The 16,523-nt window shown below is 39.1% G+C and overlaps 1 protein-coding gene across 1 annotated transcript in view; it reads left to right on the top strand.

Moving 5' to 3' along the window:
• The window catches only part of PTPRM (protein tyrosine phosphatase, receptor type, M), a gene marked incomplete at its 5' end in the record, with an annotated part of 275,129 nt that overhangs the window by 244,522 nt on the left and 14,084 nt on the right, over window positions 1–16,523 (top strand). The window contains 5 exons of the mRNA XM_009083735.1: window positions 8,185–8,301; window positions 12,836–12,990; window positions 13,312–13,447; window positions 14,011–14,160; window positions 14,633–14,806. Coding sequence (XP_009081983.1) covers window positions 8,185–8,301; window positions 12,836–12,990; window positions 13,312–13,447; window positions 14,011–14,160; window positions 14,633–14,806 — 732 coding nt within the window. The remainder of the gene's footprint in view (window positions 1–8,184; window positions 8,302–12,835; window positions 12,991–13,311; window positions 13,448–14,010; window positions 14,161–14,632; window positions 14,807–16,523) is intronic.

The following is a 16,523-nucleotide window of genomic DNA, read 5'->3' on the forward strand; positions in this document are numbered from 1 at the left end:
CCCAGGAGCATAGTAATTACAGTAATTAGAGTTTCTCAATTATTATCCAGAATTAGAAAACAGCCAGTGCTAATAGTGTTAATGAGCACACAAAAGACCCTTTTTTTGAAAGGAAACAAGGTTGAATGTAACAGAATGCATGTGACATAAACAGGGGAATGAAGGTCAGCTGTAAACTGGTAAATAGCCCCTATGTCTGCATGTGCCTCTTAGCACTACCGAAACAGCATCTCATTGCCATCTTATCTCTCAGGAGTGTTGTGCTTTCCTGATAGCCATTTCACACTCCTCCTGGGTGACATTTCCCCCCCAGGAGCTGGAAGAACTGTATCTGCATAGGGGAAAAGAAAGAATACAGTGGTGGCTTAGCTTTTCCTTTGCTTGTTTTACTGGACCTGTTGTTGACGTGTTACATACATGGCACTTACCTGCATTGCTACAAAAATGTGGATGACTCTGACTTTTCATGGTATTTTGACAGAAAGGGAATATCTCTTTGATGTTGGCTGGCTAAAAAGCATTCCCCCTGTTGTAAGATAAATGCTGTCAGAAAATAGTTGTTCTCAGGAAATCCTGTATGGACCCAGCCCTAAGCAGTCATATGTTCATGTCTTTGGGTGCTCAGGATGTGCAGCCTTGGTCGGCATTCAAGAGACATTTCTAAAACAGATACAAATACATTTCCTTAACAAATAAAACAGAGAAGTCTTTATGATGAACCAGATTTTCTTGGACCTGATGTTCCATTACTGTTATAGTCAGAAATTAGACAGCCATGAAAAACTGCTAAATAAAGCCCTGTCCAAAGACTTCTTACTGAAAACAGATTGAAAGAACAAGCAAAAAACTTCATAGGAATTCCAGCAACATAAAACCTGTGTGAAATTTCCAGTGAACTTGTCATCTACTCTTAGAATGAAAGAAGAATTTTTTAACACAAAGCAATTGTGCAGCTTGCACTTACACATTTTGCAAGTTTTGAGAATCTTCCGTGCAGAAGAAGCCTCTAATAAACAAAGGTAAACTCATATGGTATTTAAGATTCAGATCACCCAATACAGTGATCTTGTAGAGGTGAAACACAGTGACTCTTCAGTACATCTCACAAACAGCACATTTGTATTTAGTATAAATGGAAGAACACTCTGTCTAATTGAAACTGCCTCTAAATGTAATAAGCCAAATTTCCTACATTGGAATTAATTCAGGATACTGGTGTTAGTGCTCCTTAGGAGGTGTGCCAAAGAGTTTGTACATGTACTGGTGACTAAGATTTCATTTTAACTTTTCTACTGAAAACTACATTTTATAAATAAGACAGAAAAGGGTTGCTATATGAATCCATTCCGTACCTCTAGGTAATTCTAATCTCAGTTTCTTAAACCTATAAATAGTGTCCTTCCTCATCTACAAAAAATTTTTGCCTTAGTCATGTTTACCAAAAAAACTGGGATTTGTGCTTGTGGTACAATGGCACATGGTTTTATATTCTGTTGTTATACTTTTGGTTCCAGTATCTTTATTGGATAGGGTACAGTTTATACTTTTACAGAGTATCAATGTGAAAAACAGAAAAACAATCAAAATTTAAAACTACTGTTAGTCTTCCAAGTCAGTGAATTCTTCTAGTTGGGTTTCTATACTTCTAAGCAGAAAATAACATGTTTACATTAGTGCATTATACGTAGCGGAGGAGGAGCCCTTAGGGGAAACTTCGGCCGTTGTTCTTCAGGAAAGAGAAGGAAGGACTCTTTGCAATCATTTAATAAAGATGTCCACAGATTAGCAATGTCAGTGTCATCAAACAGGACATCAATCTAAAAGCATTCAGCACTGTCCCATGTCACTCAAAGTAGACATGGTTTCAGCCCTCAGTGTTTTGATGCATTCTCATCTGCAGTAAAAACTATGTTTCAAAGAACGTTAATGGACAGAGACTAATATCTTAATGCTTACTAATCCAATTGAGATAATTCACTTTGAGAAATAAACAAAACAGGTTTAAGGATACACAAATGCACTGACCCCCTTGTTGTACAAGCTGCTGAAGTCCTGCCAAGATACAGGATGCAAGTTTTAAGTGCAGTTTGCAAAGAGGGAGGGCTTCAGGTTCTTCTTTGAAATGTCAGGGCTAACGAAATGGCTTCATAACTGCAAGTCTCCTCACCTCAGCAGTCTTGTGAAATTATCTCTCAGTCTCTCTGTGAAGGAAGAAGTATCCTGGAGGCACTGACACAATTTTACTTTACCCAGTAGAGTAACATGTAGAGCATTCTAACCTAACATCAGATGATCAGGCCTTAGAGGCAGAAGGCAGTCTGCTAACTAGGTGGTGCTCTGTACCCAGCTAATGGCATGATTTTGCTCTTGGAATGGAAGCATGGTTCAGAACACAGGCTATTCTGCTCTATGCGGCATATCAGGTCCTTGGAGTACAGGATCTGACAAACATAGCCTTGATTTCTCAGTTGTGTCAGGAATTAAGACAGGCTTTGAGGTGCTCCAGCTAATCCTGTAACCATCCTTCATCTTGGCATGGAACCACCCTACTTATGTGTTCTGTGCTCAGCCTTTTTTCCTCCTGGGCTGTACTAACATGCACAAAATTGCCTAAACATAAGCAGTGAAATAGAGGCAATCTCTGTCTCTTCTGTTGGTATTAGCAATGGAGGCAGGAACACCAGAACAGCTTCACCTTGGGTTACCTTTACCCTAAAGTAACTCTTCTAGACTAATTCTTCTTTATGGTCAAAGAAAGGCCACACTATGGGTTTGGCCTGTCAGCTTAATTTCATCTCACCCAAATTACCAGGTTGATGGCAAGCTAGCAGTATACCTGATTCTTAAGATCAAAGGGATCACACTCATTTTCTCAGACAGAAAGCATTAGTGTATGAGTACTACTGAACATGTCCAGAAAGCCAGCTATTCTGGGCAGAAGTTGAATGAGAGTACATCCACCAGGTAACTTAGGGTTGCACTACTGGGGCAACATAGGGCAGCAGAAGGTGGAGAATTATGTCAGCTCTGACTTGTCCCTGGAAGAAGTTAGACTGGGCTAATAATATTCATGGAGACATCTCTCATCCTTCTGGGAGCTGTGAAGAACATAAAGATTTCTGGCTGACTTTATAGAGACCCATTCATTTGATGGTGCCAAACAGTATCTCAGATGTTGTATCTCTCAATATTCTTCCACACCTCTTTCAGAAAATTGTAAAATGAGTTATAAAACAATTAACTGTCTTGCTCAAAAGCAAACAAAGACTGTGCTTTATCATCTCTCAAAGGTTGTCTTATAACATATAAAATGTTCTTAAATCATAATACATTTTTTGTTTGAAAAGTATTTAAATAAAAATGCTTCCAATTATTGGGTGTCCTTTTACTTCAAGTCAGCCAAATAAAATTATATGATGTTATCCTAGCTACATCTGTAAAATCTGTTAAAAAATTTCACCAGTGAGCTTGCTTGGCTATTTCACTTTATATCCAAGAGGTTTCACTTGAAAATTTATGTCTGACTTACCATCATTACTTAGTTTGGGATTAATTTTAAATTAGAATATATAATACTGCTCTTCGCTAACTACAATCCATGCAGTGCATAGTCAGTTATATCACCTCCTTTCTAAAACTATTTCAGAATCAAAGGAAATTGGAAACTTTGAATAATCAGTGTTATTTAAACTGTTCCATACAGACTACAAAGTATATTTCACAGCCAGCACACATATTAAGTCTGTAATATTCCTCCTATTCCAAACCTCTAAGTAAATGAATTACTGTCCTGGCTTTCGTACTGCCTTTAGCTACGTGTGTCACATTGCCAAATGGCTAAATATACAGCTTCGGAAGTCACAATTTGTGTTCATTAGCCATCCACTGCCTACATTGTTTGTTATATTTAAAAGTAGCAGCAACAACTTTCCACCTTCATTTTTAATTCTAAGTTTCTCACATTAGACTATTTTACTGGGGGATGGAATGAGAGGGTGGAAGCAGATAATCCTCTTCTCCAAATTTCTGAAATTATTAGTAAAATAAACATGTTTGAAACAATTGGACAGTGTACCTTGGGATGAATAGATTAAACCAGAGCATTTTCATTATGTCTCTGGCAATCACCCTTTTATCTCATCTTGTGATGAACATCTGTATTTTTTGGCATGTTGTTAGGATATAAATGTGGGGTGTATCTGAACAAACTCTCAATTATAATTCTGCTCAGATGAGATTTCAGGATTACGTTTTCTGCTTTGAGCACCATATTTACTGTTAGGGTAGCAACTGTGTGGAAAAAAAAGCATTTAATATTCAGTTCTGGAATCATTTATCAATTATTTAGCTAAACCTTCTGTTAGTAGGCTTTTTTTTTTAAAAACATGTACCAAATGTTTATAAAATGGGAAAGAGATCCGTCAAGTTACGGTAGCTAAAGCTGTGCTAAAAAGGAAAAATGAACATACGTTACCAGCAGTGTTTCTCATATTTAATGAGTAAAACCATATTCTATTTTGTTGCAATTGTCTTTCCCTGTACAAATAAAGGCCCTGATCCAATAAGCATTTATATGTGTGATTTTGATTTGCACTATCTAATTTATTTCTGTCTTTAAGACACTTTTGCATTTATTTGAGTGGTCCTGGAGGAGCCAGGAAATGGATCTTTAAGCATTTACTTAAATTCTGGTTCACCAGGGGTCCGTGGAGTTCCCAGGTCCAAAGCTCAGCACGTGCAGATTATTGCACAACAAGAGCCAAAAGTAGGAAAAAATCCTGAATTAAAATCAAGTTGGGTTTGGGGAGTTTTTTCCCCTCCCACAGAGTGAATCATCAGTTGGTCTGTGGCTCTGACTGCAGCTCTGGCACTGTTCCCATGGCTTTTACAGCCCCTATTCCACTTGGGAGATTTTTCAGGAAATTGTGTTGTCATGGATCCTTCTGCTCAGCTCCAGTCTGCTCCATGCCCAAAATCCCCTGTGCAGCAGAGTGAGAAATCCCCAGCAAGCCCAAGCTGCATGAGGCACAAAAGGCTATAACTTCTGTGCAACATCCCCCAGTGCTTCCCCAGTTATTCCACTGTATCATCTTAAATAAGGTTTAAAAAAGCATGGAAGCAAATCCAACAGTTGAGACATAAGATGGGGACTGTGCTCTTCTAAATTGGTCTTTCTGAATGTCCCCAGTTCTTAGTCATAATCCAGACTGTCTAGACTTACCAAGTTAGAAACAGACATGTTTTCCTTCAAGGCTGAGCAATTTAATTCAGCCAGGGTTGCTTTTCTTTTCCCCCATTGTTTATTTTACTAAACAAGAACTGTTTTGAGGATGGCAGGCGCCCATCAGAAAGAAACAAGGCTAAAGTTAGCAACAAAGAGATGTGCTGATCAGTAGTGCAGTGCCTAGGATCACTGCTGCAGCTGCTCCCTTCCCGTGTGAGTTGGCCGTCTTCGTGTGGCTCAAGTTCCACCTATGGAACGGATAAGTGAACAGGCAGGGAAGGAGAATCAGCTCCAGAGATGAGGTTGTCAGTGTGTTGCTCCAGCCCGAAGGCAGTGTGAATTGCCTTATTCTGCAGGAAGAGTCAAAAAATCATATTAGCCATAGGTAGGAAAACCCTGTTGCAAAGAGTTTCCGGCCATAACTATAAAAGGGCCAGTTTGCTGGTCTGAGGGATTTGAACAATGTGAATTTTCTGGATTATTTTAACAGCACAGACAAAACAATGAGCATTCAACGTTTTTCACTTAGCTTCTATCAGAGAATTTTTGGAAATACATCCAAACAAGATAAGATCTGAATAAATATCAAGTAGATGCAACAATAGACAGCAGCGACAACTACTAAACTGCTTGCAGCAACATTTAATGCTTTTGAAATGGTTGTACATTGCTTACAGCTGATAGATACGCTTTAGAGATTAATATGAATTTGTCAGAGATCCTGTCATTCAGGTGCTCTGAGAATGGCCCTCAGCTTGGCCTTTGTCTGGTGTAAACCTTCTCATCCCCACTGATGCCCTGTAAGCTTGCTGGCTGTTGAGCATGGTGGAGGGAGCAGTCTTGCCTCTGGTACCGGAGGGCTGAGCACTGCAAGCACTGTCCAGTATCCCAACTCCAAGCCTCTCACTATGGCAGGGAACTGTATAACCTGATGTTTGCCAGTTGTCCTGAAACCACCCTTAATACCAGATGAAATGTGAAGACTATAAAGAATTTTTCTTAGCCAATACTAACGCAGTTACTAGGTCTGAAGATAAGCATAGAAAAATAAATAAACCCCTGCTTATAAAGTCACCTGAACTTCAGCTCTGCTCTAGGAGCTTTCCATCAGCTGTGTAAGCAGGAATAAGCTGTTAGGATGCTTGTATAATTTTGTGGCTGGAAGCCAGGGCTTCTGGCCAGGCTACTGTTTTTCTTTGAAGAGGATCCTGATGTGGGGCTGTGTTTCTCCAGCCCTTCAACTCAGGTTTAAATTTTATTCTGTTGAAGCATCAGAAAAAGGGCAGAACTATTGACTGTGCCCAGACAAACTTTTTTTCAGCCAGTGTCACTACTGTGATGTGGCACGACCTCTCATCTATCGAGACAGTAAAATAGGGTTGTACATGATTGTCAGGTATATCCTTGAAACAAATTATGAGTGAAGTATTTTCTTCTGCCTCATGGCACAAGGTTTGACTCTCTGCATAATCTTTTATATGCCAAACCTGGAGTTTGTATAAATACATCATTTGAATCATGTGTTACAGTTTTCACTGTATGCTTATATGCACATTCATCTGTTTTACCTTTTGCTCAAGACGAGACATGATAGTAATCCAAATATTTTGGCATGAAAATGGGTTTGAGAAACACTCTTATCAATTGCAAGGTTTAATTTCTTTAATTTGTTCTATCAGTTTTCTGTTGAATATTTGAAATGTTTGGCATTTTTTACCCAGCCCATTTAAGTGGATATTTAAGTAAACCAGATTTACATGTATTAAAAGATCCATTTTAAATTTTCCCTTTGGTGAGAGAAAGAGAGAAACTGTTCCATGCAGCAGATGTATAACAGATGCTACTCCTATCACGTACTGCACTACTGGATGATGGCCAGATGCAGTGGTGATAGCATAGCTATTACCATGATAAAGCAGAGTAAAAGAGAGATATGTAAGTAATGTGTTAGCTTCTCCTCCCACCACCTTGTCCACACAAATGGGAAGGAGGAGAAAATGCTTAAGTCTGTCAGCTATCTACATCATCATATACAGTCCCCACAACCACCCACTTCAATAAATAGCAGTTTGAACATGTTTAAGTACTGTGAAGTCCATCCCATCCAGACCACACATGGGCTTGGAAAAGCTGAAATACATGTCACAAATCACACCTTGTTTCCATCTCCCATGATTTGCCAAGAACACACAGCTCCAGAAGCCTACTGAAGTCAGTATGGGTCAAAGGGGAATTCATCTCACCTAACCTCAGCCATGAACAAGCCAAACACCTGAGGTAAAGGCAATCATCTGGACCCTTGTTGCAGTTAACAAAAATAATGGCACCTCCAGAAGGAATTTGTCCTACTCATTATAGATTAGCTGAGTGAGATTAATCCTACCCATAGCGTTTAGGGTCACCTAGTGAATCAGTGTTAAAGCCTGTACATAAAACTCATCTCTTGACTTCAAGTATTGATGTTTGCCATTTGACTTCTCATCAGTTCCTTTGGAAAGGAAACAGGTACTTTTCTAACAGTAGAGATGATCCTTCTTGTCTGAGAAGTACTTTCTTGTGAGAAGGTAGGAAGATATTTTTGAGACAAATCACCAGCTAGAGGTTAGGGGAAAAGTCTTCTGGTGGTAGTGTTCCTCTGGGCACACTCTGCTTTGGAAAACACAGGAAATGAACAGTTACCATAACTGAGTTGTGCAGGGTATAAATATCCCTTGTGGTCCATACGAATTTGCCTTACTTCACTAACCACAGCACAAAGCTCACCTGCAACTCTGAAAGCTGTTTTAAAAAAAGAAGAGACAATGTCCCTTAAACATTAATCATTTCCAATGTGCAGGAAAATGTGACTGTTTTGCACGTGATTGCATTTTAAATCAAAAATCGTTGCACAGAATACAGAAAGGATCTAGTATGAACCTTCTAAAATAAATGATTCTTAATTTCTTTTGTATTTTTTAAAGGTCAAATGCTGCAAATACTGGCCAGATGACACAGAGATATATAAAGACATTAAAGTTACTCTAATAGAAACAGAGCTCCTGGCTGAATATGTGATTCGAACATTTGCTGTAGAAAAGGTAAGTCTCCGAATTCAGTTTTCTTAAATACAGTGGAATCTGCCCCAGTAACTTACATACAGATTCAAGGAGGGAAAGTTAAATCTTTTGACTGACATCCCGGGTTGGTAGCTATTTTTTGATAAACGACTACCGCCCTCTTATGGTAAACTGTGTTTTTCTTTAAATGCAGCAACTTCTCTGTGCTTTCCATCACTGTTGGCCCTTGCCTGACTTAGAAAAAGTGACGTTCCCTGCCTAGCAGAAATCGAAACCTCCCTCCCAGCAATCAGTTGAAAAACACATTCGTGCTGCTTTGCCATCTTTTGTTCCCCACAATCACTTTCTGTCTGTACCAGAGGCTACATGCAACATTAGTCAGAAGTCCATGGTAGAGAATTGTGCTCTCTGTTGGGCCGGTGTGTTCCTGGTCTGCAGAGACACAGTTGTAACAAACTTATTTTCTTCTCAAGGCAATTTCCATCTTCCTATGGAAAGTTCCAATCAGAGTGTTGTATTACTGTCTGTTAGAATAATGCCATGAATTTGTTTGATGCTTACTGGAGCTTGTAGCTCTCCCAAACAGCTTACAATATATGGAAAACATGCAGTTAACAAATAAGGTACTTCCTGAAAGTGAGAACAAGCCGGGTCAGTCCGTGGTGAAGTGTTTCATGCATTTTGTGTCAATTCAGCAGTTTCATTCATTCATTGAAGGACATAAATGTTTTATTTGTTTGTATCAGTACTCATCTGAGTAGCAGAACATCAAGGAAAAAGCCTCTTCAGAAGACTAGATACTCCTAATGGCACACTGAAGTAATGTTCCCTCAGTATCACCATGAGTAGATTTTCAACTAATTAGCTTAGAAAACGTCTTTTGATTTATTTGCACTACCTGTGATATACTGGTTCTCTCTAATGATGAAATAGTATTCAATTATGGTTTTGAAGAACATAATCTTTAGCATCAAAGAATCCTGCACCCAGGTAGATGAAACTGCCAAAAAGATGACCCAACAGGGTCTCTGAGCATACATCCAGAGTAACAAAGGAATTAGTTCTTTTCATATTTTATTCTTCAATCTAATACTTAAATATGCATCAATGCAGTGACCTGAGGGTAATAATAATAGAATTATGTGGTTTGAACGAACTGAAATATTGTATCATGTTTACTACTATACATATTGTACATCTAATTCATGCGAGCCTGTTGTTTCCTTGCATTTAGATATTTTTAATAAACAAATGAGAAACGGTGGCTACACTTTGAAGAAGATGAAGCAGTGGTTGATTTCTATTCTAAATTTTAAGCTCATGCTTTGATGTTAGCTTTTCACTTCTTAACTGGTACTGAAAAAAAAGACCTAGAGGATTTTACAGTTGAACATAACCAAACTGTCTTGAATAAGTGCATTAGAACAGATAGAGATAAAAGGCACTAAACATTTTATTTCTTTTAAAAAATCTCCATCTGAAAAGATTTCATTTATACACTGCTTTTTAATAGTTGGTAGTTTTTCAGTAAGCCTCTAAAAGCAGTGTCAGTGTAGTCTGAGTAAAGTACATTTGTTTTTACCCTATTTTTCATATTTTTTTACTCTTCCAGTGGTACTGGAAGGTCAAGCCTGTACATCTCTTCCACCATAATTCTCTTGAGATTTTATTTTGATGCATTTTCAACTTCTCTAAGTCAAGCTGCAGGATGAGACAGAGGGCAACCTAACCAAATATGCAGATACTACTAAGTGAAAGATGGTGTTGGACTACTTAACCTTGGAGCCTCAGTTCCAAAGGACTTGAAGATTTGGCTAATAGGAACTTCAGTAATTCAACAGGAAAGAAAGCAAAGTTCTGTGCCTTAGGTGGTCTAACCCCCTGTGTTAGTGCAGGCTGTGACATCTGGGCACACCATCTGAAATACAGAATAATTAAGGATTTAGCACATATGAGCTGCAAGGTGGGGGTTGGGAGAACGGGCATGGTTCAGTGTGGTAGAGATGAGGAGAAGGGGTAAAGAAGATCTAACTGCAGCCTGCAACCATCTTAAAGATCTTTAGAAAATCAGAGGCAGCAAATTCTCTTTTGTCTCAACGGTAGTAGATGACAAAGCAAGGGTCAATGTCCAAGAAGTCACAGCATAGAAAGCTTGCACTGAAAAAGCTCCTTCAGGAGGAGGGTAGTGCAGTGGTGTCGCAGGTTGCACAAATGTTCTGGAATCTCCATTCTCAAAGGTCATCAGGGCTCAGCGAGACAGACCTAGTGTTGGCCACAGACCCACTCTGAGAGGCTGGTCTGGAAACCTCCAGAGGTCCCTTCTGATGATCTTTTCTCTTTGTTGATGTACATCTCATACCTGCTCCTAAAGCACAATTTAGAAATTGATTTGTTTGAAGACAAATTGATCACTTTTTTTTAATTGGATATTGAGTAGTAGGGGAATAATGCTAAGAAAATTGAACCCAAAATTGCAGTCTGATTCTGAAGACCACTTCCTAGATACACTTTGCATCATGTAAATAAGCAGTTCCTTTGGAGCAGTTCTTTACAGCACAGCAGTTAACTCAGATGAATTATTAGTCAGATCATAACATACAGCAGCAGCATAAGTATTTGTAGCATTTTTTAACATCCCAGAGTTTGTTAGCAATGTACACCATTTTCTGGTTTTTTTCAGATGAAAGAAAAAGTAAAAAATAGTCTTTCCAAGCTGAGCACATGCTTTTATGATTCATGCAGTTGTGTTGCTATTTTGGGTTTAGAAACCAGCAGGGAAGCTACAGACATGAAAATCATTCTTTTGTAGGTATAATAAGCAAACTCATTATAAAAGTACCCTATATGCAAAATATTTTCTAAGTAATTCTTATCAATGATAGACAGAAATTCAGTCAGCATGACAGACAGCATTTTCAAAACTAATGCACAAGATACACAGGACATAACTGACCTGTGCAACAGCTGGGCACATGGTTTTGAAGGGGCAGTTTTATTTTCATAAATGGTTTGTAAATCTAGGCTGCATATAGCTTGAAGAATTTGCATGAAGCACTCACTTTGGTCCTCAGCTTCCATAGTCACAGCATTTTTGTTTTGTACAGGGTCTTTGTTTCTTGGGGAATCGTGGGCAGTTGTTATAAGCAATATAGAAGTGTTTGAGACAGATACCCTACCTGTGCACAGCTATTTACAGAGCTGAAGGCCTTGCTTACAGTAGCAAAGGGATGTGTTAACTAACACATTCTAAAATCCCTGGAGACCAAATTGTATGCGAATGTGCTTGCTAGACTGTCTTAAAATGCAAATTGTTTTGTCTGTTCCTGGGTTTCAATATGCTTTAAAATCGATTTTTAGGATATAAGGTCATTTCTGTTGCAAGGGTGTGATCTTCTCAGTCTACACCACTGTCGCATACGCTCTCAATCCTCTCCCTTGCCTGCCTTTCTGTGTCACAGTTTCAGAGGGAGATGAGATATTTCTCTGAGCAGATGCCCTCGCTCCACAGACCCCCAGCCTGAGCTGTGAGAGCATCAAGACTCCAAGATACACCAAGCTCTCTTCAGTCATGTAGCACTGGCATGGCCAAAATTTCTCAGCCATTGAAAATCCCAAACTAATGTATACTAGCAATAAATTAGGAAGCTTATATTACTTATTATTCAAAGAGAATCAGACATTTTATATGCAAACCAGCTCAAGACAGGAAATACATCTTTAAGAAGAAAAACTGTAAGCTACCAGTTATTAATATTGTTGACATTTTGTCCAGCCTAGACATGATGTGCCATAATTTTGCTGTTTGCTTATGAAGTATGTATGATGGCCTCCAGTCTGTGGATTTCTAATGAGAATAAAATACTGGCAGCTACATTTTTAGAGGGGGAAGGGAAAATACAAGCACTAGGAAAATAAAACTTAGTATATGCACTTCTAATACCCAGACTGTTCCCGAAAGTCACATGGGAAATTACTGACACAATCGACTTCTCATTCATACCTGTCTTACCATATCCATGTCCTTGTAGACTGGCAAATCACCTGAAGGGTGAGCATGTGGAGGGCTACAAACGCAGCCTCTGTGATTGGAGGTGCAAAAAGGTTTCTTACTATTCAGCTGTTTCTTTCAGACCAATGAAGGAGACAAATGATAAGGAAAATTATGCTGAAGCTGTAGTTCCCTGAAATCAGCAGCAAAACCCCTGTGGAGAGCAGTGGGGGAAAAAAAAGTCTTCTGTGCTGTATGTTCAGCATTGCTGCTGACCAGTTCTGTGATCATGGCATGCATCTTAGGGCCACAGTTTGCAAAACAACCCAGTGCTTAAATATAGAGATAAGCATCAATCTTGTTGCTAAAAGTTTCTAGCCAATAGAGTGCTGACTTAACTTGATTTTGTTGTAAGGCTTTGAAACCAGTTGTTATCTAACATTTGAACTTGTTCTCCTGCTACAAGAAAGCCCTCCAACAGTCTGTATATATTGTGTTGGTAGGGGATGGATGCTTTTTCAGCAAGGCTCAGGCTTTTGAAGTTTTCAACCCTTGTCTTTTCAACAGAGAGGTGCTCATGAGATTCGAGAAATTCGTCAGTTTCACTTCACTGGCTGGCCAGACCACGGTGTACCGTACCATGCCACAGGCCTGCTGGGCTTTGTACGGCAGGTCAAATCCAAGAGCCCACCAAATGCTGGCCCTCTGGTTGTTCACTGCAGGTAGGTAAAACAGAAATCTCTCTGTTGTGGTTTGCACTAAACTCAGAACCTACTTTTGCTTCTCCTGTACTGTATAATCCCCACACAGGTTGCTGAAGCCACTGGAGCTCAACCCGCAAGAATAAACAAGAATACACACACATATATAAAATATGTATATACAACATATAAACAAGAGTGAAAAATTGAGTCCAAAATCCTGCAAATGCCTGGCTCAGTTTCAGTAACCATTTATCTGATCAAGTACCTGTGAGATGAACCCTTACACCTTACCTTTCCAATAAACTGCTGAACATTAACTGTGCTCTTCTTCTATTTTAGTGCTGGTGCTGGCAGAACTGGATGCTTCATTGTTATTGACATCATGCTAGATATGGCAGAAAGAGAAGGTGTTGTAGACATATACAATTGCGTGAGAGAGCTTCGATCACGGAGAGTTAACATGGTGCAGACCGAGGTATTGTTAATCTACTGCAATACTGCTTTGCAAGAAAAAGTATTCTTCCAGCCCGTAGAGCTTTGTAGTTGGCACCCTCCAGAAAGTAGTTTATTAAATCTTATGCAGAAAATAATCCCTGCACAAACCTGAAGAAACCCTCCCCAAACAAGTGCAGTTACACTGCACTTAAGGTTCACAATTTTTTTTTACAAAAAAAGGAAAATCACAAGTGTTTCAACCCAGGAAGGATTCATTCTGGACTACAACTTCTTGTCTTAGCTGTGTGATAGCACCTACAGAACTGCACAGAGAAATGAGGAAACCAGAAACATTCTGAGTTTTATTATGGAGTGTTACTGCACTTCTCTAACTACTTGTAGTTGGTTTGAGTCAGTCTTTCTATATTAATTTCTAAATGAGTGGGATAAAGTTTCATGAACTGCAGTTGCTCCTTCTGGGCTTGCTTCAGTGCTGGTAAACTCAGAAGCAGCAGCCATATTAGTTGTTATTTTTTATTTACCAAAACACTAACAACTTGTGCTGTCTATGCCAGTAACTATATATTTTTATTGCTTTACCAGGAACAGTATGTATTCATCCATGATGCTATCCTGGAAGCTTGTCTTTGTGGGGACACATCTATTCCAGCTTCTCAAGTTAGGTCTGCTTACTATGAAATGAATAAACTGGATCCTCAAACGAACTCCAGCCAAATCAAAGAGGAATTTAGGGTAAGTTGTGGCTGGCAGTACCTAGAAGCCATACAGTTCAGCTGTACTAAATACTTCTGCTTAAGTGCTTGTTTATAACCATGTGAATTTTGGATCAAGCCTGGGAGGAAAAGATGGCAAAAAAAGGAAAATAACATGTCACTCATCGCTCTTGAGTTATGCTGAAACATAAAATAATGCGATGGGGTGTTAGTAAAATATTCTTTTTACTTGAGGGAAGTATGTCGATTCCTCCCACTGTCCTTTCTCCAGAAGGCAGGCTACTCTGCAGCTGTCTTTGAGGTTATTTTTCAGATCTGGGTGCTTCCAGGATTTTTTTGCTTCCAAACCCTGCTGACTGTGATGTGTTTTCATTTCTCTGCATATTGATTCACACTGAAACTGAATGCTGAGCTGATCTGTTCTTAAATATTTTGGGTTGCTTTCTCTGCTGTGTTAATTTTTCTGTTGCATTGTTTACTCTTTTTGAAAGACTTTAAATATGGTGACTCCGACACTGCGTGTAGAAGACTGCAGCATAGCACTTCTACCACGAAATCATGAAAAGAATCGTTGTATGGATGTTCTGCCTCCAGACAGATGCCTGCCTTTCCTCATAACGATAGATGGGGAGAGCAGTAACTACATCAATGCTGCACTGATGGATGTAAGTCTCCTCTACATCATTAATAATAAAAAGGGAATAAGCAGCCCTCCAAACTGAGCAATGCCAGAAAATGGATTCAGCATAAGAAGAGTGAAATCCTTCTAGCTTGTTTTGCTTTCCGAAAGCATGGCACAAAATCTTTAAACTCCCAAGTACATTTAGGATCCCACATATGTTATGTCACAGCCAAGGTTCCAAAGCCATGCACAGAGAGCAATTCAGGGAGTTTTGATAAATTAAATGTGTCTGGATTTCTCCCTAGTGCTTGAATTTTTAACCATCTGGCCTAGAAAAACAAGAGTTACCTATTAAGAGACTAAGGCATTTAAATAGAATAATAAGGTTTGCAGCAATATTTCAGTTCCCTTTGTTTATAATTTAAACAGTAATTAACAAAAAAAATAATTGTCTGTCAGCACAAGATAGTACACAAGCCATTACTTCAGTCTTTCTGTTTATTTCTGTTTGAATGAATGGCTTCTCCTCATGTGTGTGTGCATTCTTTTTCCAAATGCATCTATGGTAATTCTAATCCTGCTAATAGAATAACAGTAAAAAGACACTTAAACTGCCTTTACAGTCTGTAGATATTTATAGCCTATTTTTGATGATTTAGAGCTATAGTCATTATGGTTGTCAAACACATAAACAACAAGAAAATAGAGGTTAGCAAAAAAGGAGCACATTGTAAATGGCCTTTTTAAAAAGTGAAACTAGAGTAATAACAGTTTATAGCAGTTTTTATAATTTCTTTCCTTACGGGTTCTCAAAGCCTTTTCCTAAAATAAGCCTAAGTTGAAAACACTCCTGTTAAAAGGTAGGAGTATTATCTTAATATTTATCTATGTAGAGAAACTGAGAACAAAAGTTTAAGTGACTTCTCTGGGTCCTCACAGTAGGTCAACGACATTTCATATTAGAATGGAGCTTTTTTAATCTGCTGTTTGCAACTGTGCCATTACATTGTCTGCTTTCCTGGAGAGTTCAGCACTGTTTTGTTCTGTGACTTAAGTAAAGCTCAGAAAGAGCAGTGTCTTAATATTTGCTTTGAAGGTGCTTCCCTTCTTCACTTTTGAAACAGTGACCTAGATATGGAAGTGTATCTGGGCAAAAGGCTGCAAGGGAAGGGGTGATTTGGTTTGATTTCCACCTGAAGCACCTTAGCCAAGCTTCTGCAGTATCCCTGCACTGATGGACAAGAGCAGACCTCTGTCCATCTCTCTAAACACACAGTCTCCAGCAGGCAAGATGGTGTTTTCCACTCTCCACTTGCTACAGTTGAGATGCAGTTAGATCACCTCATGTAAGCCTTCAGAGCTCACTTAAATAAAAGGGGTAGCAAGCATAATTTTCATTATTCAATATCAGGATGAGTTTGAGAATAGTTTTCCCTAAACCATGGAGACTCCTTTGACCATCTGCATGAAACTTCCAGCAAACATGTACCAGCAGCATCAATACCTGCTGGTTGCAGTCTGCTGAAACCTAAACAAAGAACTGAAGTCTTGCATGTCTCCATCTGTGCCCAAAACACAGTGAATTCATTTCCTGTGGTCTCCTCAGTGACTGTCTCTGAAAGACAGATCATACAACCATAAAATATCCTGAGTTGGAAGGGACCCACAAGAATCACAGAATAGTTAGTATTGGAAGGGACCTCTAAGGATCATCCAACCCCCCTGCCAAGGCACAGTCCCCTAGATCTGGTGACACAGGA

This window comes from Acanthisitta chloris, unplaced genomic scaffold, assembly GCF_000695815.1.
Source record: "Acanthisitta chloris isolate BGI_N310 unplaced genomic scaffold, ASM69581v1 scaffold420, whole genome shotgun sequence".
Taxonomy (NCBI): Eukaryota; Metazoa; Chordata; class Aves; order Passeriformes; family Acanthisittidae; genus Acanthisitta; species Acanthisitta chloris.